Source organism: Gracilinanus agilis, chromosome 3 (genome assembly GCF_016433145.1).
Source record: "Gracilinanus agilis isolate LMUSP501 chromosome 3, AgileGrace, whole genome shotgun sequence".
NCBI lineage: Eukaryota > Metazoa > Chordata > Mammalia > Didelphimorphia > Didelphidae > Gracilinanus > Gracilinanus agilis.
In genome coordinates, this window is record NC_058132.1 from 415,258,723 (window position 1) to 415,282,370 (window position 23,648).

The window sequence follows — 23,648 nt, forward strand, 5'->3', positions numbered from 1 at the left end:
AATTTGTTCAGCCATTCCCCAATTGAAGGGCATGCCCTCCTTTTCCAGTCCTTTGCCACTACAAAAAGCACAGCTATAAATATTTTCGTACAAGTCTGTTTATCTATGATCTCTTTGGGGTACAAACCCAGCAATGGTAAGGCTGGATCGAAGGGCAGGCATTCTTTTATAGCCCTTTGAGCATAGTTCCAAATTGCCAGCCAGAATGGTTGTATCATTTCACAACTCCACCAGCAATGCATTAATGTCCCAATTTTGCCACATCCCCTCCAGCATTCATTACTCTCCCCTTCTTTCATTTTAGCCAATCTGCTAGGTGTGAGGTGATACCTCAGAGTTGTTGTTTTTTTTTTTTTTTTTAATTTTAAACCCTTAACTTCTGTGTATTGACTTATAGGTGGAAGACTGGTAAGGGTAGGCAATGGGGGTCAAGTGACTTGCCCAGGGTCACACAACTGGGAAGTGTCTGAGGCCGGATTTGAACCTAGGACCTCCTGTCTCTAGGCCTGGCTCTCAATCCACTGAGCTACCCAGCTGCCCCCAGAGTTGTTTTGATTTGCATTTCTCTAATTATTAGAGAGCAATCAATATTTTTCCAATTGTTTAGATCTAGTTTTAATTGTTTGGAAAGTGTTTTGTATTTGTTTTCGTATAATTTCTGTGTTTGTTTTGGTAGATAGATTCCCCTATCTCTTTTAACCAAATTTATTTTTACTTTGGCTCTGTCAGAGATCATGATCGCCACTCCTGCCTTCTTTTTCTCATTTGAAGCCCAAAAAATTTTGCTCCAGCGCTTCACCTTAAACCTGTGTTTGTCCACCTGCCTCATATGTGTTTCTTGTAGACAACATATGGTAGGATTTTGGTTTCTAATCCTCTCTGGTATTTGCTTCCGTTTTATGGGCAAGTTCTTCCCATTCACATTCAGAGTTATAATTGTCAGTTGTGTATTCCCCAACATTTTGGTATCCTCCTAGTTCTACCTCTTTTTCTTACCCTATTTCCTTTTAAACCAGTGGTTTGTTTTAGACCAGTCCTCCTTGTCCCCTCCCTTGATTTACTTCCCTTTCCACCTCCTCCCTTATTATTCCCCTCTTTTTATTTTTTTAAGGCCTAATGAATTCCCTCCCTCCTCTTCTCCCTTCACTTTTTTTGACCTCCCCACTTCCCTGCTCCCCTTGGTTGATCTCTTTTGACTTTCTCAGTAGGGTTAGATAGAATTCTATATCCAAATGGATATAGCTACTCTTCCCTCTCAGGGTTAATTCTGCTGAGAGTAAGGTTTAAATATTACCTCTTAATGTTCTCTTCCTCTCCTTTTTATAATAGTATTGATCCCCTCCCGTTCCCATGCTGTCTTTGTGTGGTATAGAATATCCTATTTTTCTTATTCATTCAAGTTTCTCTTGATGCCATCTACTATTCACCCCCCCCTCTTTTTTCCCCACCCCATCTCATCTTAGACCATTTAGTGCTCTCTCTATGAATAATTCTTCTAATTACTATAATAGTGAATACAGTTTTTGAAAATTACACATAACATTTCTCCATATAGGAATACAAATAATTTGATCTTATTAAGGCCCTTAAAGAGGTAAATTTAAGAATAAGATTTTTCTTTCTTTCCCCTCTGTTTCTTATTTACCTTTTCATGTTTCTCTTGGTTTTTGTGGTTGGATATTGAACTTTCCATTTAGTCCTGGTCTTTTCTGTGCAAATACTTGGAAATCTTCAATCTTGTTGAATGCCCATACTTTCCCCTGGAAGTATATAGTCAGTTTTTTTTTAAACCCTTACCTTCTGTCTTGGAGTCAATACTATGTATTGGCTGCAAGCCAGAAGAGTAATAAGGGTAGGCAATGGGGGTCATGTGACTTGCCCAGGGTCACACAGCTGAGAAGTGTCTGAGGCCATATTTGAACCTAGGACCTCCTGTCTCTAGGCCTGACTCTCAAACCACTGAGCTATTCAGCTGTCCCCTATAATCAGTTTTGATGGGTAGGTGATCCTTGATTGTAGACCCATTTCTCTTGCCTTTCTGAATATCATATTCTGAGCCTTGCGGTCTTTTAGTGTGGAGGCTGCCAGATCCTTTGTGATCCTGATTGGTGCCCCTTGATATCTGAATTGTTTCTTTCTGGTTTCTTGTAATATTTTTTCTTTTACTTGGAAGCTCTTGAATTTGGTTATTATATTTCTAGGGGTTGTCTTTTCAGGGTCTAGTGTAGAGCGGGATCTATGGATCCTTTCAATGTCTATATTGCCATCTTGTTGTAGAACTTCAGGGCAGTTTTGCTGAATAATTTCTTTTAGTAGGATTTCAAATTTCTATTAATTTCTGCTTTTTCAGGAAGACCAATGATTCTCAAATTGTCTCTTCTAGAACTGTTTTCTTGATCTGTCAATTTCTCAGTGAGGTATTTCATGTTTCCTTCTATTTTATCAGTCTTTTGACTTTGCTTTATTTGTTCTTGCTGTCTTGAGAGATCTTTGGCTTCTAATTGCCTAATTCTAGCCTTTAGAGACTGGTTTTCCTTTTCAATCTGGTCTATCTGGTTCTTCAAGGCTTCTAGCTGTTCATTTCTAGTCTTTAGTTTGCTTATCAATTCATTTGATTTCTGAGCCTCACTTTCCAGTTGCGAAATTCTGCCTTTTAAACTGTTACTTTCTTGCCAAATCTCTTCCATCTTTCTCATAATCTCAGATTTGAACTCTTCACGATCTTGTGACCTATTTTCATTTTTTTTGGGAAGGTTTGGATGTCTTTAATTGTTTGACTTCCTCTGTTTTCTGGTTTTTTTCTGTGCAGAAGTTATCAAGAGTTTGAGCTTTTTTCTTGGTCTTGTTTATTTCTTGCATCTTGATTGGCATCATTATGTTTTATCTGTCAGAAGTCTGAGTAAGGCAATATGATTCTCTTTGTATGGAGTTGGGGAGCAGTTTTCTGCCTGAGGCTACTTTGTGAGTCTCTTGGATTTTCTGGGGACCCTCTTGGAGTCTCTGGTCTAGATGTTTTCAGGGTCGAGCCTCCGTGTTCCTAGCCAGCTGCCCAGAGCTTGGGACTTGGCCCACCATTGCTTCTCCACCTGAGATTTTCCCCTGAGTCTGAGCGTGCTGGGTGCTGCTGCTGTCTCTTTCAGCCCCACTCCCGTGTCCAAGGTCTGAGTTTTCCAGCCACCTGGGATTTCAGGTATTGCTGCTCTCAGGGGCAAGCTCCTAGAAGTGCCAGCTAGCTGCCTAGGAGCTTGATTTTTTGCCCCCGCTCGCTCTAACTCTGGAGCACAGCCTCTGACTCTGGTACTGTTGGTGGGGTGAGGGAGGGTTGATCAGCTCGCATTTTGATGGGAGCTATTTCCCCCCCTTATAGCGTGGAAATGCCCAAATCTCATTTACCTTTGATACTGCACCCTATTGTGGGGCCCTTCTTTCATCTGGATTTTGTTTTCTTGTCCTTTAGATGTATGCTCTATTGGCTGGTAAGGAGATAAAGTCGCCCAGATTCTACTCAGCCACCGTCTTAACCTGGAAGTTTCCCATGATTCTTAATCTACTAATTATGTTCCTATGGCTTCTTTGCTACTATTTTAATAAATATTTTTGAATTAATATTAGAGATAGTGGTCTGTTTTCTTTTTCTGCTTTATTTCTCCCTAGTTTGGATATAAGAACCAATGGTATTTATCTCTTGTAAGGAGTTTGATAGATTTCCCTCTCTATATTTTTACATATTATTTATGTATTGCGAGAGTTAATGGTTTTCATTTATCAATTGTGTGGTCATATAATTAGACAAAAGAGTTTCTAATAATTTCTTTGAAGAGTATAGTTGTTTGATTTTCATCTCTATCTCAAATTAGTTATCAATTTTTCAAATATAATAGCTTAAGAAACAGTTTCTGGTTTTATCATCAATGAATTTTTTTTAACTTCAGCTCTTCTATGATTTCAAAATTTCTACTTTTGTGTTCCATTGGAATTTAAAAATTTTCTTTTCTATTTTTTAGTTGCATATTCAATTAATACATTGAATTCATTCTCTCTTTTGTTTATGAATTTAATCAGAGATAAGTTTTTTTTTTCTAATAACTGCTTTGGCTACATGCCCAAGGTTTTGATATTTTCACTCGTCATTTTTTTTTTTAACCCTTGTACTTCGGTGTATTGTCTCATAGGTGGAAGATTGGTAAGGGTGGGCAATGGGGGTCAAGTGACTTGCCCAGGGTCACACAGCTGGGAAGTGGCTGAGGCCGGGTTTGAACCTAGGACCTCCTATCTCTAGGCCTGACTCTCACTCCACTAAGCTACCCAGCTGCCCCTAACTCGTCATTTTTTGATGAAAGTATGATTTATTTTTTCCCATATATGCTTTAGGATTATATTATTTGGCTTCCATTTAAATTTGAATTCTTCTTTCAATGTATAATGGTTAGCAAGTATGTGTAATATTTTTACCTTTATGCATTTGGCTGTTTGGTTTTAAAGTCCATATAAAATTACTTTTTATAAAAGAACCACATGAAATTGAGAAATATGTATATTCCTTTAAATTTCCATTCAGCAGTTAACCAAAAATTTATCATATATAGATTTTCTAGAATAACATTCAGGCCCTTAACTTCTTCTTTTTTTTTTTTTAATTTTTTTTTTTTAATTTTAAACCCTTAACTTCTGTGTATTGACTTATAGGTGGAAGAGTGGTAAGGGTAGGCGATGGAGGTCAAGTGACTTGCCCAGGGTCACACAGCTGGGAAGTGTCTGAGGCCGGATTTGAACCTAGGACCTTCCGTCTCTAGGCCTGGCTCTCACTCCACTGAGCTACCCAGCTGCCCCCAATGCCCTTAACTTCTTAATTGTTGATGTTTAAAAAAATGTCTAATTATGAAATGAGCCCATTGAAATCCCCAGGTATTATAGTTTTGCTATCCATTTTCTCCTTTAATTTAATTAGCTTTTCTTTTAAGCACTTAAATGCTATGGCATTTGGTGCATATGTACAATATAAAGTAAATAATTGGGACTAGACCTGTGATTTCATTGCTATAGGAAACTAATTGGTGAAGAAAATCCCTTTACAATGAAGGTTTTCTACACAACTTAATGTCAGAGCATTGTCTAAAGCACCAAGTAGGTAAATGACTTCACCAGGGGTAGGCAGCAGATTGTGTCAGAAGTGAGATGAACCTAATCTTGATTTTAAGTCAGTTTTTTGACTACCAATTTTGGTTAGGTAGGTGGCATAGTTGATAGAGCACTGGGCCTGGAATCAGGAAGACCTGAATTCAAATTTGATCCTAGACATTAGCTATGGGACCCTAAGTTAGTTACTTAACCTTGTTTTCCTCAGTTTCATAGTTTGTAAAACAAGATGGAGAAGAAAATAGGAAACCACTCCAGTACCTTTGCCAAGAAAACCCCAAAAGAGGTCACAAAGAATTGGATATGACTTTTAAAAGTTACTTAATTTTTTAATGTAATCTTTGATGACTTAAAAAAAGGCCTATAATCCTCGGACTCTATACTCTATCTGAATGATAGCTGAATCTTTAAACAGTTTTCTTCACTCAATTATATTAGTGTCTCTACAAACAAAGGAGGCCAGATCTAGTGTAACTGTTGTCCAAATTATAAAACAAAATATGTTTTTTTTATGAGCTGTTTATAACTGAACAACTGTTTCCTAACTATAGCAGGTTTCTTCTCACTGCTTCTCCTTGTTTATATTAAATATTGATATTATTTCATTATCTTTTATGCCTTTAATCAAAATCTAATTTCCCTTTATATCTCTTTTTATTGTCTTTTTGTCTTGTTGCCTCATCTGATGACCGACACCTTTGCTATTATTTTTAAAAATCCTTACTTTCTGTCTTAAAATCAATACTAAGTATTGGCTCCAAGGCAGGAGAGTGTTAAGGGCTAGGCAACAGGAGTTAAGTGACTTGCCCAGGGTCACACAGCTAGGAAGTGTCTGAGGCCAAATTTGAATCCAGGACTTCCCATCTTTACATCTGGCTCTTTATCCATTAAGCCACCTAGCTGCCCCTAAAACCTTTGCTTTTTAAAATTCGCTTGAGGATCATACATATATAACCCAGATTGAATTGCTTGTCAACTTCAGGTAGGGGAGGGAAGAAAAGAAGGAGACAACATGAATCATAGAATTTTGGAAAACTTGTGTGGAAATTTGCTATTAAAATAAAAATAAAGAAACACACACACAATTCATTTGGGGCAGGGGCAGGGGCAGCTAGATAGTACAATGGATAGAGTACCAGGCCTGGAGTCAGGAGATCTTAGTATCAGTTCTAAGGCAGAAGGCAAAGATTAAAAAAAATTCATCTGAGGCATAATAAATTCTACTCCAACCTTTTATTTTTAATTCTCTATATTTTGATTTAACCTCTTATTTTTCTTTTTCTTTGTCCCTGTTTCCCCCTTGACAGAAAAATAAATTGAGGGAAGAAAAATTCTGGTCACCATTAATGAAAGAACTAGTAAACTATGATTGTATTGTTTGAATCTCCTTCTCTTCATCTGGTTCACATTGAGATTAGAAATTCTTATGCCCTCTTTCTCTCCTTTTAAACTCACTTTTACTATATAAACTCTGAAGATGAAGGGTTTTTTTCCTTTGCTTGTGACTATTCCCTTCTTAAATGCCCCTTTTTTCTCCCTTTCCCTGTTGAATTTAATGCATTTCTACATCAAACTCTATGTTCAACACTTCTTTGCTCAGCTAAGATTTTCAGGAGATGCCTTTCCCCACTACCTTCTTCTCCATGTTTGCTTTCTGACTTATCAATATAAGTTTTTCTCTCCTCTTTATTTCTTTCCCTGTATTTTCTTTTCTTTTTCTTTCCTCTATTTAAACTAACAAAATAGAACAAAACCACTCCCATATCCTATGTTTGCCTTTATTTATTCTGTGATCCTTAAAAAGATGGGAATCTGAGCAATATATTTGCCTCTTCTCCTATTAGAGTGTACATACATTATTGTAATTTATCTCTTTCCAATTCCTCAAATGCATTTATTTCTCCAGGTTTCTCTTGTTTTTCCTGTTTCCATTTCAAAGATTTTAATAAGCTCTGGTCTTATCAGGATTTTTGGAAAGTTCTCAATTTTAATAAGGGTCTACCTGTCCCTACCACATCACTTCCATAAAAGTATATTCATATTCATAAAAGGTATAAGTCTTGGTTCTTTCATTTGCCTTTGTTAATATCACATTTCAAGACCTCTCCCCCCCTTATTGTATTTGTAGCATGGTCTTCTATGATCCTAAATTCAATTTCTTTGTTTTTAACCATTTTTCCTGACTACTTGCAGTATTTTATCTTTGACCTTAAAGCTCTGACCCTGTTATAGAAATCAATAGCAGTTGCCTCGCCTGAATCTGGCCTGTCCAGGAGTGGACCTAGTCTCTTTAAGTATTATTTTCATTTCTCTACAGACATCTTTATAGCCTTTGTGTTATTATTTTGTAATGAAAAGTTTAAGTTATTTTAAGGGTAAGAAATTTGCTGCCTCCTGGAATCCAAAGACTGAACTCCTTGTGGAAGACGCCATGGAGATGCCCATGGAGACTGCATGCTGTTCCAGGAGTTCCTGAGCAAATTGGATGTGCAAAATTGAACTTTGGGAGGGTTAAATTCATTTGTTTTTATCAACTGAATTAGTTTTGTTAAATGCTTTTATTTTTGTATGTTGTACGAAAGGGGACTACCCCCTAATTGTTTTTGTTCTTGTTTCCCTTTTGTTTCCTTATCCCCAGGTTGTTATATTTTCCCCTTGTAAAAAATGTATGTATCTTTAGTTTGCAATGTTTGAAATGATCCGTTGGGGAGACTGGTCTCCCAAAGGATCATGGGGGGTGGGGAGGGAATGTGTGTTTTAAAAATGTGTACCTGATGGACTTCATTTCCCAGGATTCTTTACTCTTTCTGGAGTTTCCTTGTCTTGCATCCTAGTGTTGTGCTCTGGTGTGGGTTTGTTTATAAATTTGCTGAAATCCACGCTGAGGGGACTTTTTTGGGGGCTTTGGCTTTGGCTCAAGCATGGTAGGTGACTGGGTGGGCTTTTTGCTCTGTTCACTTGGCTGAAGGAATGAACCTCTTTCTCTCTCACTTTGTTGTTATTAAATCTTATAAAAATATAATACTAGGAGTATTGTATATTTATTTTTAGTCTTACACCTCCTACAATTCTTTGATAGTCACCTTGTTTCCAGCTAGGCACCCTTGGACTCAATCTTTCCCCTCCCACTCTACTTTGCAGCAACATTCCTGTCTTGGCCTGACATCCTGCAACAATTCTGTCCAGAGGCCAAACGCTTATGGACAAACTTTTCTGATATTATTCCTCCATGATTAATATTGACCCCATCATATCCTTTCCATCCAGTGATTCTGAACCTTAGCTGCCAACTGTTTGATTAATATTGGGGGGAAGAAAACAAGATGGGGCTCCAGAGTAATATAACTTTTTAGAGTTATCCCTAAAATACTTAGAGGAGGAATAGGCAGCTGTTTTCTGGGTACTTTACCTGTTAGTGTGAGTGGAGTTTGGAGATTGAGCCCACTCTATAAATATGCAATGTTATTATGGTCCCACTTTTACCTAGTCTGATACATCTTTTTAAATAAATTATATCTTTTCTGAACCATAATCCAATTATGAGCCCTAGACTGTCAAATCTCAGCAATACATTAATATGATATTAAATATGCTTTCTTGAGTTAGATTATTTGTTTCATACTATTTATCATGCATGTTTTGTATATTTGTATGTAGCTATCTAAGGCCAGGAGTTTTAATTCTGATTCTCTTCTTAGATATAATTTCCCAACAACTTCCCTAAAGCTCTCACTTTTGTTACTCTTTTTTGTGAGTTATGCCAGCTGTACAGATTTGATAGATATACCCGTGCAGCTTTCTCTCTTCATCTCTATTAGTTTAAAGCCTTTTAAGTCATATTTGGAATACTTTAGGCCTTGTTCTGTTCACTTCATCCCTGGCCAAGAATCCACTGTTCCTAACATTGTTTATCTCAGGCATCCTAACTTTAAAATAAAAATAATGCATGTTTAACAAACTTGAATAAGAGAATGAGGGGAGATTTAATGGTTATTACTTATGGGGGGACTTTGTGGAGGATACTAAGAACCTATTCTCTCTGCACCAGGGACAGGACAAGAAGGAAGAGGGAAGAACAAGAGGGAGGAGGTATACAACTGTGGAAAGAGCACTAGATCTCACATCAGAGGACTGGGTTCAAATATTGTCTCTAATGCTTATTGGGCAGGTCATTAAATTTCCATTGTCAGGTTTTTTTTGTCTGTAAAATGAGTGTGTTGGATGTGCTGGACTCTGAGGTCATTTCAAGACCTATGATTCTATGAAGTTAAGTACAGCTGAATGGGTAGAAGACAAGGATAAGGAAAATAGCAAAAGTTCCTAAGGCAAGTTATAGAATCTTTTTCCCTGGTAAGCTTTCCCTAGATATTTCTTGAATATTTCTAGGATAGTTTAGGTGAAGATTACCTGGAAGCAGAAAGCAGAGTTAGATGAAGATTTAGAAATCCCTTCCAACTCTTTCTTTTCATGACATGTCTATGAAACAAGTAGTTTTATTGTAAAAGTTTAGCAAAATACAGGATCATCTGGTAACAGCATAAAGAATTCTTTGTTTCAGAAGTCAAGGGGAATTCTCTGAAAGAAGGAATGGTAAACAATTGGAAAAATGTGCAGATGGAATGGCAAGTGGCCATGTTAAGATTATTTTTCATTTTTCGTCTGTTGAAAAACATATTATTGACTAAAAGTTTAGCTAAAGTTTCCAATATAAAAATATTAAAAACAAAATCCAAATACTGAACCTGTTTTATTTTATTTTATTTAAAAAGCCCTTACCTTCCATCTTGGAGTCAATACTGCATATTGGGTCCAAGGCAGAAGAGTGATAAGGGTAGGCAATGGTGGTTAAGTGACTTTCCCAGGGTCACACATCTAGGAAGTGTCTGAGGCCAGATTTGAACCTAGGACCTCCCATGTCTAGGCCTGGCTCTCAATCCACTGAGTTACCCAGCTGCCCCTCTGAACCTGTTTTAAAAGCATTTTAAAGGTCTAGTTCAGAAGGGATTAAAGATACACATGTAAATAAATAAAAAATATATTTTTTGTTCAGTTGTGTTTAACCCTTCATGACTCTGGAGTTATCCTGGCAAAGATACTGGAGTGGTTTGCCATTTCCTTCTCCAGCTTATTTTACAGATGAAGAAACTAAGGTAAACCGGGTGAAGTGACTTGCCTGAGGTCATACAACTAGAAAGTGTTGAGGTCAGTTTTGAACTTGGGAAAATGAGTCTTCCTAACTCTAAACTGAGCACTCTACCTGCCTACCTAGCTGCCCAAAGTAGTTACACATAAGGTAAATTTAGTAGGAAGAGCAATTGAGTTTGTCAGAAAGAGTTCATGCAGAAAATGGTGCTTGAGATTCTTCCTAAGACAGGGACTCTTTGAGGCAGAGTAAAGAGGCAGTGCATTTCAGGCATGTGGGATGGTCAGTGAAATGGCATGGAGATCAAAGATGGAATTCTGTGTGTGAAGAGCAGAAAGAAGATCAATTTGACTGGATTGCAGAAAGCAAGAGGGAAAGTGATGTCTTAAGTGGCTAGAAAAGTTGGGATCAGGTTGTGAAGGGCTTTAAAAAGCTAAATGGAGGAGTTCATATTTAATGCAGAAGCAATAATTGGGAGTTTCTGGAATTGTCTTAGTAGGGGAGTCATATAGTTAGATCTGTGTTTCAGGAAAATCACTGTCAGTTTTGTGTAGGATGGACTAGACTAGAGAGAAACTGGAGGCATGGAGACCAATTAAGAACTTATTATAATAATCCAGACAAGCAGTGATGAAAGCTTAAATGAAAGTAATAGTTATAGGAATAAAGAGAAGGCATTAGGTGCAAAAGGTATAGATAGTGTGTATATGTAGAAATGGTAAGATCTGGTAATTGACTGGAAGAGTGGGGTGAAGGAGTCAAGAACTGAGATTATGAACCTGGGAGACTAGAAGAATGGTGGTGCCTTTGACAAAATTAGGGAAGTAAGGAAGAAGGGAAGGTATTTTTTTTGGCAAGGAGGGAGACAATGTGTTCAGTTTCTATATTAAATTTGAGATATCTTTGGGACATTCAGTTTGTAATGCCCAGTAGGTAGTTGGTGATACAGAATTGAAGTTCACGGGAAAGAAAGGAGTTGGATTTATTGAAATTGTCCTTAAGATTTAATTGGCTCGGGGGCAGCTGGGTTGAGGGCCAGGCCCAGAGACATAAGGTCCTAGGTTAAAATCTGGCCTCAGACACTTCCTAGCTGTGTGACCCTAGGCAATTCACTTAACCCCCATTGCCTACCCCTTGCCACTCTTCTGCCTGGCCTTCTAATGTACAAAATAGCCAGGACACAAGAGGTTAGACCAGTGATGGGGAATCTTTTAGAGATGGAGTGCCAGGTCCTGCCCCCAAAATTGGACCCCAACCTCCCCTTACCCCAGATACGGGAGGGAGGAAGTGCTCCCATTGGGCTGCTGGGCAGAGGGGCAGGTGATGGGAGAAATGTCCTCAGGCCTGTGTGGAGAGGGAAGAGAGTGGCCCCAGTACTCTGCTACTCTCCAGCTCTGTGCCACACTGAGCTAAGCTCCCTTCAAACCTAGCTCCTTGTCAACCCTACTGCAGGAATCACCTTTGCCACAGACTCAACAGGCTACCATCTGCACCATGCCTTCATGTAGCATGTGAGCCCCCCTTTTACTCTAGGCAGGGGAGGGAAGAAGTGCTCCCATTGGCTGCTGGGCAGAGGCGTGGGGGAAGTGAGAAATGTCCTCAGGCACATGGAGAAGGAGAGGGAGACAGCTCCACCCCAAGTCCTTCTGGCTTTCAAGTAATGAACTCTGGTGGGCTACTGCAGGCATGTCCACAGAGAGGGCTCTGCATGCCCTTTTTGGCATGTGTGCTATAGGTTCACCATCACAGGGCTAGATTGTTCCTGATTGTAGACTGACAGGATAGCTTAACACTGACTCAGAAGAGCTCAACTTCTGTTTGTTTTTCATTTTCTTTTAAAAACCTTACCTTCTATCTTAGAATCAATACTGTTTATTGGTTCCAGGGCAGAAGAGCAGTAAGAGTTAGGCAATGGGGGTTGTGACTTGCACAGAGCTAGGGAGTGTCTGAAGTCAGATTTGAACCCAGGACCTCCTGGCTCTGGGCTTGACTCAATCCACTGTGCCACCTTTGTGGTCCCTTACATCTTTCATTTTTGAAGAAGACCAATGACATCATAGAGTGATATCTTGACTTGCAGATGAGTTGTATTTAAATGAGGCAGAGTTTCACAATCATCACTCTTTCTTCCAGAGTCCTTCAAGTCCAGTGGCAAGATAAAAGTCAGGATGACTGCTGATGACCCTGAATGTAATGGCATCTTTATTGTCTGACCAAGCTCTGAGCTCTCTACAGTGATTGCCATTGGGACAAATTGTTCTCATTCCCCCATTCCAGGGAGGAGGGAGTTTTCACATGCTTGGGGTAGATATCCCTTTAACTCACTGACAGATTTGAGGGTTGTCAGTTTACCTTCAACCTGGCTTTATCAGGTTGCCTCTGTGCATGCTACAGCTTCTTGGACTCCATAACTCCTAAAGAGCAGTAAACTGTGGCCTTTTAGTAACTAGACATCCTGTGCTTATCTTCTGTTTCATCAATAATCATACCATGAAGGTAAGAGTAGTAATGTTATAAATTGGAATTTGCATTTTGTATGGAGAGCTATGATAGTAATCTTTAGGTTCATTAATTGGGTTGGTCCTATGCTTTCTAGTTTAGTAATTTGTCACTTCCAAATTCTGTTATGAGATTTTCTCTGAACTCGATTTATGTTCAAAATACTGGGGAAGGGATTAAATTTTTGGAATGAGAAGTTTTCCTTCCAGCAGAAAAAGAAAAAATAGAATACAACCTTTCCCTGTCTTTGAATTAGATGGATTTATATTACTAATATTCATCAACCAATACCTGCAGAGAAGCCCAGTGAATAAAAGAAACTCCTATAATCTGTAAAGATTATATAAATTATATTACATGTTATATTAAGTATATTATTATATATATGTTAAAATATACTTTGATAACCTTCCATTTTGAGAGTTTAAGAGGAATGGCTTTTATCTTTTAGAAGTCTTTTGTGTATTGTATTGGACCCTGATGAGTTTTTATTTTTTAATTTTTTAAAAATTTTTTTTAACCTTTAACTTCTGTGTATTGGCTCCTAGGTGGAAGAGTGGTAAGGGTGGGCAATGGAGGTCAAGTGACTTGCCCAGGGTCACACAGCTTGGAAGTGTCTGAGGCCAGATTTGAACCTAGGACCTCCTGTCTCTAGGCCTGACTCTCAATCCACTGAGCTACCTAGCTGCCCCCTGATGAGTTTTTAAATTAGGGGATGTCTTTATTCTCAAAGAGAAATTTTACCTTACTGTGTGACCTTTGTGTGTAAATGGGGGAAATAACCGTCTAATTTTCAAAAATGTAACTGAGCTAGAGTATATTGGGGATGAGGGAAACTTTCTTATGTTCTTGGTAGTCTGAAATGTATGAAAAGTACTACTTAAATTATTGTTCCAGGATCAGGTATGATTGCTTTTACAGTTTCCCCCCTCCCTTTTATAAGTTCACATCTGTCCAAGTTTGAATATAGTGTCCAGAAGATTCTTGGTATATACATATAAGTAGGCAAAACTCCTCTTTGGTTGAGGGAACACCATGATGCCTCACAAATAGAGAAGAGACTTATTTCAGTTTGTTGGACACTTCCATAGAGGACCTAGAAAGAGATGGGTTGAGAAAATGAAGTGAAACATAGATTTTTTGAATGGTGGATTTGGGTTATAGAGGTGCAGATACATAGGGCAAACTGGGCCTTCACTTCTAGTACCTAAAACTCTAGAGATCACTAAGAATGAACTACCCTCCCTTTGAAGAAATGGTTCTCTCTTGGTTTGAACTGCGATCCTATTTCAGTTCTAGTTGGATAGCTTATTTGCTTTTGTGTATTTTTTATATATTCTAATTTATATATCTTCTCTAATTCCTATTTGATGTCTTTTTAAATTATTTTTTTGGTGGTCTTTTGAGTAACTAGTGTTTGGAGGGAAAGGGCTAAGCTGGAAATGATGAGCTAAAGACTAGAGACATGTTGTCAAACCTATGGCTCATGTGTCAGAGCGTGCCAGATGGGGGCTGATCCCTTCCCTCTCTCCATGCATTCCTGAGGACATTTCTCCCATCACCCATTCCTCTGCCTAGCAGCCCATTGGGAGGGCTTCCTCCCTTCTGTAAGAGGCATAAGTTTAAAAGTAGGTGTGTGAGCAGGCTAGGAAAAGCCTTAGCTGGAGGTCATGGACATTCTGAATGGAATGCAGGGGAAGGAGGAAGTGGCTTGTGCTTGAGAAGGACTCCATGGTGGTTGGCACAAACTGTTGTGACCCTGGGAGACCTCAGAGCTAGGGGAGTTGTATCCAGATTCCCTGGGATCCTGATAGTGGTGAAGGCTTACAGCAGAGGACATCAGACCTGCAGAGCAGCACTGAGTAGGGAAGTGGTTTGTGATCTGGTGAACAGCATTGCAAACTATCTCTCCTTACCTGAATACCTTGGATCACCAGTTCTGGTGGAGTTGACTCCTGGCATCCTGAAACCATCCCTGGATTAGCCGTGAGATCCCAAGTAAAGCCACCCTCAGGTCCTCAGCTAAGCTGACCAAACCTGGCTGGAACCAGGTTGGGAGGAACTTTTCCCTTGTGACTCCAGTACAGTTTTCTTTGGGCCCTGTCTTGCTTAGATCATAAGGGAGTGTAGTCAAGTCCTTCCCCTGCCCCTATGGTTTGCCCTTAGCTTTTAGGTGTAGTAAACCCTATTCCCATCCTTAATCTTAGTTTGTCCTTGATTAAATGTGTTGCCTTAACTTATAAACTCTTGCCTTTATTTTGCTGGTTTCCATAGGCCTAGTCTTGGTGCTTCAGAGTGGCAGTTGGACCTAACAGCCAATTCAGTAACAGACACCCCTTTGCTGTTAAACTTTGGTCCCTACTTGTGGGTCCCTTCCTGTTATTCCTCTCTCTCACAACCACCTGGACCCATATTTACTGTTTGAGGCACCTTTCCCTGGTTTTTCCCTTAACACTTTCCTGTCTGGGATAAGGTAGGGAGCTCACATGCAACATGAAGGTGGTAGTTTGGGCTTTAAGTCTCTAAGGTTTCTAAAAGGTTCACCATCACTGGACAAGAGAGGTAACTTTCCCTCTAATCATTAGAATCATATATTTGGGCTAAAGACATTTAATATATAGTAGATGGATGTGTCTATCCAGGACTTCTCTTAGAGATAAGAAAGACCTTCCAGGCTCTCTTGTACCAGATCCTATCTACTTCTCTCTCCATCTACTCTGCTGTCTGTGCTGGCATGGACTTCTTCCTATTTTCTAAGAAGGTATTATATCTAACCATGTCCTCAGCTAGCCATCTTTATTTTTTAAACAGCCCCACATATATGTGTGTGTGAGATATATATAATATTAGTTAATTATTATATCTATCACATATTAATATTAGTTACTGTTCCTAATCCTTGTAGTATTATCAGTATGTATAGCACCAATGTGACATTCTATGGTAATATAAGTTAATAAGCTATTTAAATAATATATATCAATGAAGAAAGGATCATTTAGATCAGTGGTTCCCAAATTTTTTTGACCTACCGCCCCCTTTCCAGAAAAAATATTCCTTAGCCCCCTGGAAATTAATTTTTAAAAAATTTTAATAGCAATTAATAGGAAAGATAAATGCACCTGTGGCCATCACCACTCCCCTGGATCACTGCAGCACCCACCAGTGGGTGGTAGCATCCACTTTGGGAATCGCTGATTTAGATAAAGCTCTTTTGTATTCCTATTGTGAAGGATGCATGTAGTGTGGGAATTTGGCAGCCTAGGTCAGGGTGCTGAGGATACTGAATATATCCATGTGCTGACATTCATGGTCACGTTGTTGGTTGATAAGCCTTAACTTTTTTTTTATAACAAAGAAGAATTCTGGTATGTGTGGAGGGAAAAAGGGGAATGGCATATTAGAAATTATTGTGATATAAAAATAGTAACACCAATGCATCTAAAATAAATACAACAGCTATTTTGATGGCCAAAGCCATGAGTAAAAGGCCCTGCAAATGACTCTTTCCCACATAGGGCTTTAGTCATAATTTATCTAGCAGTTGGGAGCACTGATTTCAACTATAAATATTTAAACATAAACCCAAATGTGGAGAAATAGATTAAGTTAAAAAAGTTTGGTAATTATTTATATGGATTTTATAGAATGTAAATCTATCTACAAATAGCCATTGTATCCAGAACTTCTACAACAAAAATGAAAACACTCAGTGTTGGAGGGGCTTTGGGGAGACAGATATAGCAATGTACAGTTTGAGGAGCTGCGAATTGGCTTAACCATTCTGGAAAATAACTTTGTATTATATATGAAAAGTCCTTTAATTGTTCAAACCCTTCAGCCTAGCAATGCTGAAATTTATATAATGCTTTATGATTTGCAAAGTATTTTGTATTTATTATCTTATGTGAACCTTGCAACAGTCCTCTGAAGTAAATGCTATCATTTTCCCATTTTCCAGAGGAGGAAACTGAGGTTGACTGTGTTTGGTTTTCCCCAGAATCACATAGCTAGTATGTGTCTGAAATAGGATTTGAACCTCAAGTTATCTTAACCATCAATTCTATCACACTATTCACTGTGCTACATTATCTCCCAAATAAAGTGTCTTGCAATTATAAGAAAGAAATGGTTTACGTAGAGTTTTTCAGATATAAGCTTAGGATATTTCATTTGAACTATGACTTAAGTACTTGCTCAAATTAATTGATCAAGTTAATGCCATAGTCATAGCTACGCTTGGGAAGATGGGAGGTGCTGTGTTCATATATAGTCTCAGATGCATCCTTTCTGTGTGACCTTGGACAAGTCATTTAACTTCCACCACCTACTAACAGGGCAAAATCCAAAACGATATAGGCCCTAAAATATCATGCAAACCCACACTGTATTTACCATTGGTTAAAAATTTACTATTTGGCCAACAACCAGTTTATCATTGTTTGTGAAAGACTTCAGATTTTTAAATTTTTTATTCTATTTTCCTTTCCATTTTCATCTTTAATTGACCAAAAGATGTCTATACTTAGTTGGATTTCTTGATAGTTTTCTTTATACTGGCTTTACTCTCCATTGTTTTTTGGTTTTGTTTGTTTATATTTTATGAGGCAATACTATTCACAATATTCCATCACTCTTCTCAAGAAGATTTTATAAGAGAGTTTGTATGCCAAACTGATGCTGCTCTTGTCTGCCATATTTCTGTTTGGCAAGTAAGACTTTTTGTTTGCTGCCTATGGGTTTCAGGGTTTCCCTTCTTCTCATGATTTACAATTCCCATAAATTTCTACATAAAATTATTATAATCTGTGTTTTTAACTTTTGTTCTATTGACATCCCATTTTTCATCATTAATATATTGTTTAAGTAGACCAGGATAGAGTTTTTAATGTCGCATTTGTTTCAAGTAACATATTTTCTCATTATTCTTTCTTTTACCTTTGTATTAATTTTGATCTTTTGCCCATTTGACTGTGCAGATCCAGGAATCAATTTTATTTTTATGATTTCATTTGGTCCTGAAAAAACAGTAACTGAATGGGGAAGGGAAATACATATGTCTATCTATCAATTATAAATTACCTATAACAGTCCTTGCTACTCACTGTCATCCATACACAGTGATAATAATAGTAGATCAGAACAGAGTACATATATTTCAGGCCTCTTTCATATTTTATGCCTAAATCAGATGTCTTTAGCATATTTTTGGCTATTCTCTTTTTTACCCACCTTTTCATTGAAGTTACTATTAAATTGATTTAATTTTGAAGTTCTTATTGAACTTTATTTTTATAACAGTAGTTAAAACATAAGTTGCAGTTAACTTCTTGTCAATCCTATAAAAATGCTCATTATAAGCATTGTGATATGAGTTAGCAAAGAGTGACAAGGATCTGACATTTAGCACTTGAGTATTATATATATAATAAGTATTTATAGAATATTGATTCTTAGCATCCCATAACTCCCTTTCTACCACTATCTGTCACTATAGAAGCAGAAGGAGGTCTTCACAGTACTGAATTTGTTTTTGTATTCTTCTTTGTTTCAGAGATTACCATTGTAACCCATGGTTCACAGTCCCCTCAAGGACTTTTGGCTCATGCATCCTAGTATTAAATTGACATAGCTAGAGATTTGGCTCAAGGATTAGAGTGTCAGTTTTTTTAGTTCCTTGTTCTTACTCCATTTGGCATCTCCAAAATTAAATAAGCACAGATTATATCTGGGTTTCCCCAAATATGGGTAACAGAGCCCCCAACTTCTTTACAGGCAATTAATATACACTATGACTATCAGGTATTGTTTACTTTTTCCCCATAGAAAATGATATGGTGCCAAGAACTCACAGGAGCCAATGAACATATATAGAAAAATAAAATCCATTAAACAACCTGAGAGGTAAGCATATTTTGGAGACTGTTAGAGACTCCCCCCCTTCAACTCAGTCCTGTGCTATCTGAGCAACTTATCAGCTCTATTCACAAAGTCTAATTCCTCATACTGTTGCCTGAGTTATGTGGACTATTCTCTCTCCAATGATTATGAGGCTACATAAAAGCTAACTTTCAAGAAGGCTAGTGGCCAAACACTTGAATTCAGGAACTCTTAGGCAGAGTAACTCTTGATTTTGGAATTGTCTATAAAGTAGTCCTAAAGATTGGGAAAGTCTACTTTCAGAATATCTCTCCTCAGGCCCTGTGTAAGCAGCAACTTAGATAAGCAGGCCATATGTAAGAAAGTTTACGTCTGCCATGTTTTTCTTTGGGGGTTTATTAATTCCCTAACTACTGCCATATCTTGGATATAGCAAGTACTTTCTCAGGTCAGCCCCATCTCTACCTCTTATCAGAAAAGGAACCAGAAAAATAGAAGGTGGCCAAGGACTGGAGGTCCTGGAATTTCCTTCTTAGGCTTGTCACATACTTTTCTTATATACAATGCTATTACTGCTTTTGTGGGCCATTCCTTTTTTAGTAGATGAGTGAAGGGAAATAAAAATTTCCTTCTAGTAATCCACAGTTTCACCTTGAATGCTTCACCAGGCCTCAGCCTGAAGGTGGAAGACCACTTCTCAGTTTCTCTTTACTATTCTTTGCAAGCAGAGTCAATGAAATCATAGAGGAAGGGGCAGGGAAGTTGGATCCACTTTCTCACTTGACCCTGGTTGCTCCTTCTGGTCTCTGGCTTCTCTTCCCTCAATGCCCCCAAAACATCAGCCCATAAATTTTAAGTTCCACACACATTGCCCACCATCTGGTAAACCTAACATCATATCTAGTTAAGTCTATCTGGGCCTGTGAAACTAAGGCTATGCCATAAAATAAGATTTTTTTTCTTTGAAGAAGAACTTTTAAATTAAAACACAAAAGAAAATAAAACAGAACCCTTGTAAAACAAACAGAAAACCCTTTAATGACAATTCCACTCTCCATTCTTCACCCTAATCTAAACTGGTTCTTTACCATTTATAGTTCTGAAGGGGCAGGTTCATCTTTCATGATTTCTTGCTGGTTACATCAGACATTGCTTTCCAAGCTAACACTCATGGTCCCCAGTGGCTCTAAGTTCTCCATTTCACTGAAGTTTCTCTAATTTGGCAGTGCCACTAGCAAGTGTTGCCTGATATTATAACACTTTCAAGTATAGTTCCTGGTAGCAGGGACTGCAAATGCCACTTGCCCTCTTGTCTACTCACTGTTGCTGCACAAGATAAGTCCTGAACCCTCTGCTAAGCAAAGTTGATCTATATTATTAGGCACATTCTTTATCAATCCACAGAGAACAGTTTTCGGAATTTTCCCTGCCTGGAAAGAGAAACTGTTCTTGAACCAGAAGAAGGGTTTCCTCACATAAGTTTTGCTACCCTTCCCTATCAACTTCAGACCAACAAAAGCTTTCTCATTGAGAAGATCAAAGGGGGATATTTTCTAGTCATGTTGCAGAAAGTTATTCAAGTCCTACTGATCTTTCATACATGTTGGATTCCAGACTTTCATGGTTACATAGGAATGGTATCATTTTTGTGCAAGATCATAACTAAAATGATCTGTTTTAAATCAACTTACCTGAGGAAACGAAAACCTTTTTTGCTTAACAGCAACCAATTAATCAAGTATTTATTATGTACTTTCTGTTTGTCAGGCTTTGGACTAGGCACTAGGAATAAAAAGGCAACTATGAAATAATCCCTGCCCTTTATTAGCCAATGTTTTATGCACACATAAAAGTATATATATATGCATATATATATATATATGAAAATTTAGGAAAGAAAACATTGTAATTCTAGCATTGTTACTAAATTCCTTAGTTTCAAGATCCTACTTTTTTAAATAAAAAAATTATTAAGAGAATTTATCCACAAATGTTCTGTTCAACCTCTTTGTATCACAAAAGAGATCATTTGGAAAACAGACATATTCATACAAATTAAGTCTTTCATGTTTTCATCTTTCAGTTCACTCTCTGGAGGTAACATTCACAATTCATTCTTCCAGGATTAATTCTGTAGCTGTATATAATGTTCTCTTGGTTCTACTTATATTGCTATTTATTATCCTGGGTAATTCTTTCCAAGTTTTTAAAACAATTAGCCTGCATATCATTTCTTATGGTACAGTAATATTCCATTACAATCATATAGCACAATTTGTTTACCCATTTCCCAACTGATAGGCATCTCCTCAATTTCCAGTTCTTTGCCTCTACAAAGAGAACTATTGTAAATATTTTTGAACATATAAATTACTTTCCTTTTCCCTTGATCTCCTTGTGAAAGAGACCCAGCAAGGTATTACTGGATCTAAGGGTATACACAGTTTTGTAACTATCTGGCTGTAATTTGAAATTGCTCTCTAAAATGGGTAGATCATTTCATAGATCTACCAACCGTGTCCCCATTTTTCCACATTCCCTCCAATATTTGTCATTTTGCTCTTTTGTTATTTTAGTCAATCAAATGATATTTTGGTTTGCATTTTTCTCAGTAGTGACTTAAAGCATTTTTTCATATGCTTAGATATGGCTTTGATTTCTTTTTTTTTTTTTTTTAACCCTTAACTTCTGTGTATTGGCTCCTAGGCGGAAGAGTGATAAGGGTGGGCAATGGGGGTCAAATGATTTGCCCAGGGTCACACAGCTGGGAAGTGTCTGAGGCCAGATTTGAACCTAGGACCTCCCTTCTCTAGGCCAGACTCTCAACCGGCTTTGATTTCTTCATCCAAATATTGTCTGTTTATAGCTTTTGCTTATTTATCCATTGGGCCATGGCTCTTAATCTTATAAATTTGACAAAGTTCTCTATATATTAGATATGAAACCTCTATTTGAAAGGATGTCTATAAAAAAGATCCTACTTTTTGCTTGTTTAAAATAATGATGCTATATACAAATCCAATTTTTAGACCACATGAGATTCTATTTAATCTTTGATTCTCAAACTACTATTTCTTATGAAGTATACAACTTAAAGTTGAATCCTGTATCATCATATTAAAAAAAATAAAAGAGGAGAAGGTGGTAGGACATGTTAAATTTTCTTTAACAGAACTACCTTTTTCATATTCTTCATTAGGCATCTAGGGATAGTTGAGGAAAGAAGCTTTTCTTAAGACTCTGTTTTCAGAGGTCGTTAAGCACAAAGTACACATTGGCCATCCACTCACCTCATTGGGCTCCCAAAGCCAGACGTCAAATGTTGGTTTCCTAAGAGCTTCTATGGTCTCTTGAGAAAGCATGTACTGAAGGAGAAGATTCAGTGTTATTTGTGGCTGCATTCCCATTCAAACTTTATAAAGTCAATTACAAAACACTTAAAAAAAATAAAGAATGGCTGGAGTAACTGGAGAGTTAGTTAATATTCAAGCTTGGGACACATCAACAAAAGTAAAATGACAATGCTGTTAAATTAATTTATACACTTATTTCTGTAATCAAATAACCAAAAGGTCACTAATGAAAAGAACTGGACAATATATAGCCAAAATGCATTCAGAGGAACAAAAGGTCTATAATCTATATAAATCTATATAATAATCTATAATCTATAAAAAGGAAATGTGAAAAAAGAAAAAAGGAATAAAGAAGAAATAATACTTCCAGGTTTCAAATTATAGTTTTAAGCAACAGTCCTTAAAATTATTATGTAATGATTAAGACATAGATATTGATTAGTGGAACAGACTTGTTAAGGATGAATGAAAACCAGTTTAACAAAACAGTTTGAGAAACCTAAAAATATATATTATAACCTTAAGCAATAGCTATTGGAAAAATGGGAAACTAGTTAGACAGAAATTAGGTTTTGACCAACAACTTACCACAAAATGATCAAAATCAATATTCAGTTAGAATCTTAAAGATTATATCTTAAAAACTAAGAGAACCAGAACACATATGACAATGGACGAGTTCTTAGCCAAACAAAGCAGAGAGGTGATCATAGAAGATAAAATATTTTTAAAAAAGAAAGCAAAATTTGATATGAAATTGAAGAGCTTTTGCATGAGTGACCTTGTAAGCTCTCATGGTTTAAATGATCAGGTGACTCACAAATACATGCATATGTAAATGCATATATATTTATTTATCCTTAGCTAGTCTACTTATGTGTACATATATAAATGTATATACACACATACATATATATACACATGCATATATGTATACACTCATATGTATGCAAAGACACAGTCCCAAGCTTCAGTTTACCATCAACTTAAAAAAGTTATTTTAAATAATCTCACCTTCCACCTTAGAATCAGTACTGTGTATTGGTTCCAAGGCAGAAGAGTGGTAAGAGCTAGCCAAAAGGGATTAAATGACTTGTTCAGGGTCAAACAGCTAAGAAATGTCTGAAGCCCGATTTGAACCTAGTCTTGGCTCTCAATCCAGTGAGATATCTAGCTACTCCCCAACACCAACTTTCTACTGAACATTTCAAACTGTATATTCTATAGACAGTTCAAACTCAACATTTCCAAAATAGAACCTACTACCTTCCCCTCAGCCCCATACCCACCACTCTCTTTATTTTTGTCATTCTTCTAGTCTCCCAGGCTCCTTTCCTGGCACTCTCCTTGATTTCTCATTCTCCTCCACCTCACATATCAAATCACAAATCAAATCTTACTAATTTTACCCATACCAAATCTCTTGCATCTGTCCACTTCCTTCTCTTATTCAGGCTCTACTCCTTGGCTCTTATCACCTCCTACATAAATTGTTCCAGTAGCCTGTTGATTGGGCTCCTTGTACCACCTCTCCTCTTACCCTAATTTATCCTGTCATAGTTATTTTTCTAAAGCAAAGATCTAACTTTGCAATTCCTTTTTTGCAGACAAGGACAATGAGGCACAGAGAAATT

The 23,648-nt window shown here is 37.4% G+C and overlaps 1 protein-coding gene across 1 annotated transcript in view; it reads right to left on the bottom strand.

The window, feature by feature from the left end:
* The window catches only part of PDE9A (phosphodiesterase 9A), a 243,660-nt gene that overhangs the window by 29,560 nt on the left and 190,452 nt on the right, over positions 1-23,648 (bottom strand). The window contains 1 exon segment of the mRNA XM_044669233.1: positions 21,949-22,023. Coding sequence (XP_044525168.1) covers positions 21,949-22,023 — 75 coding nt within the window.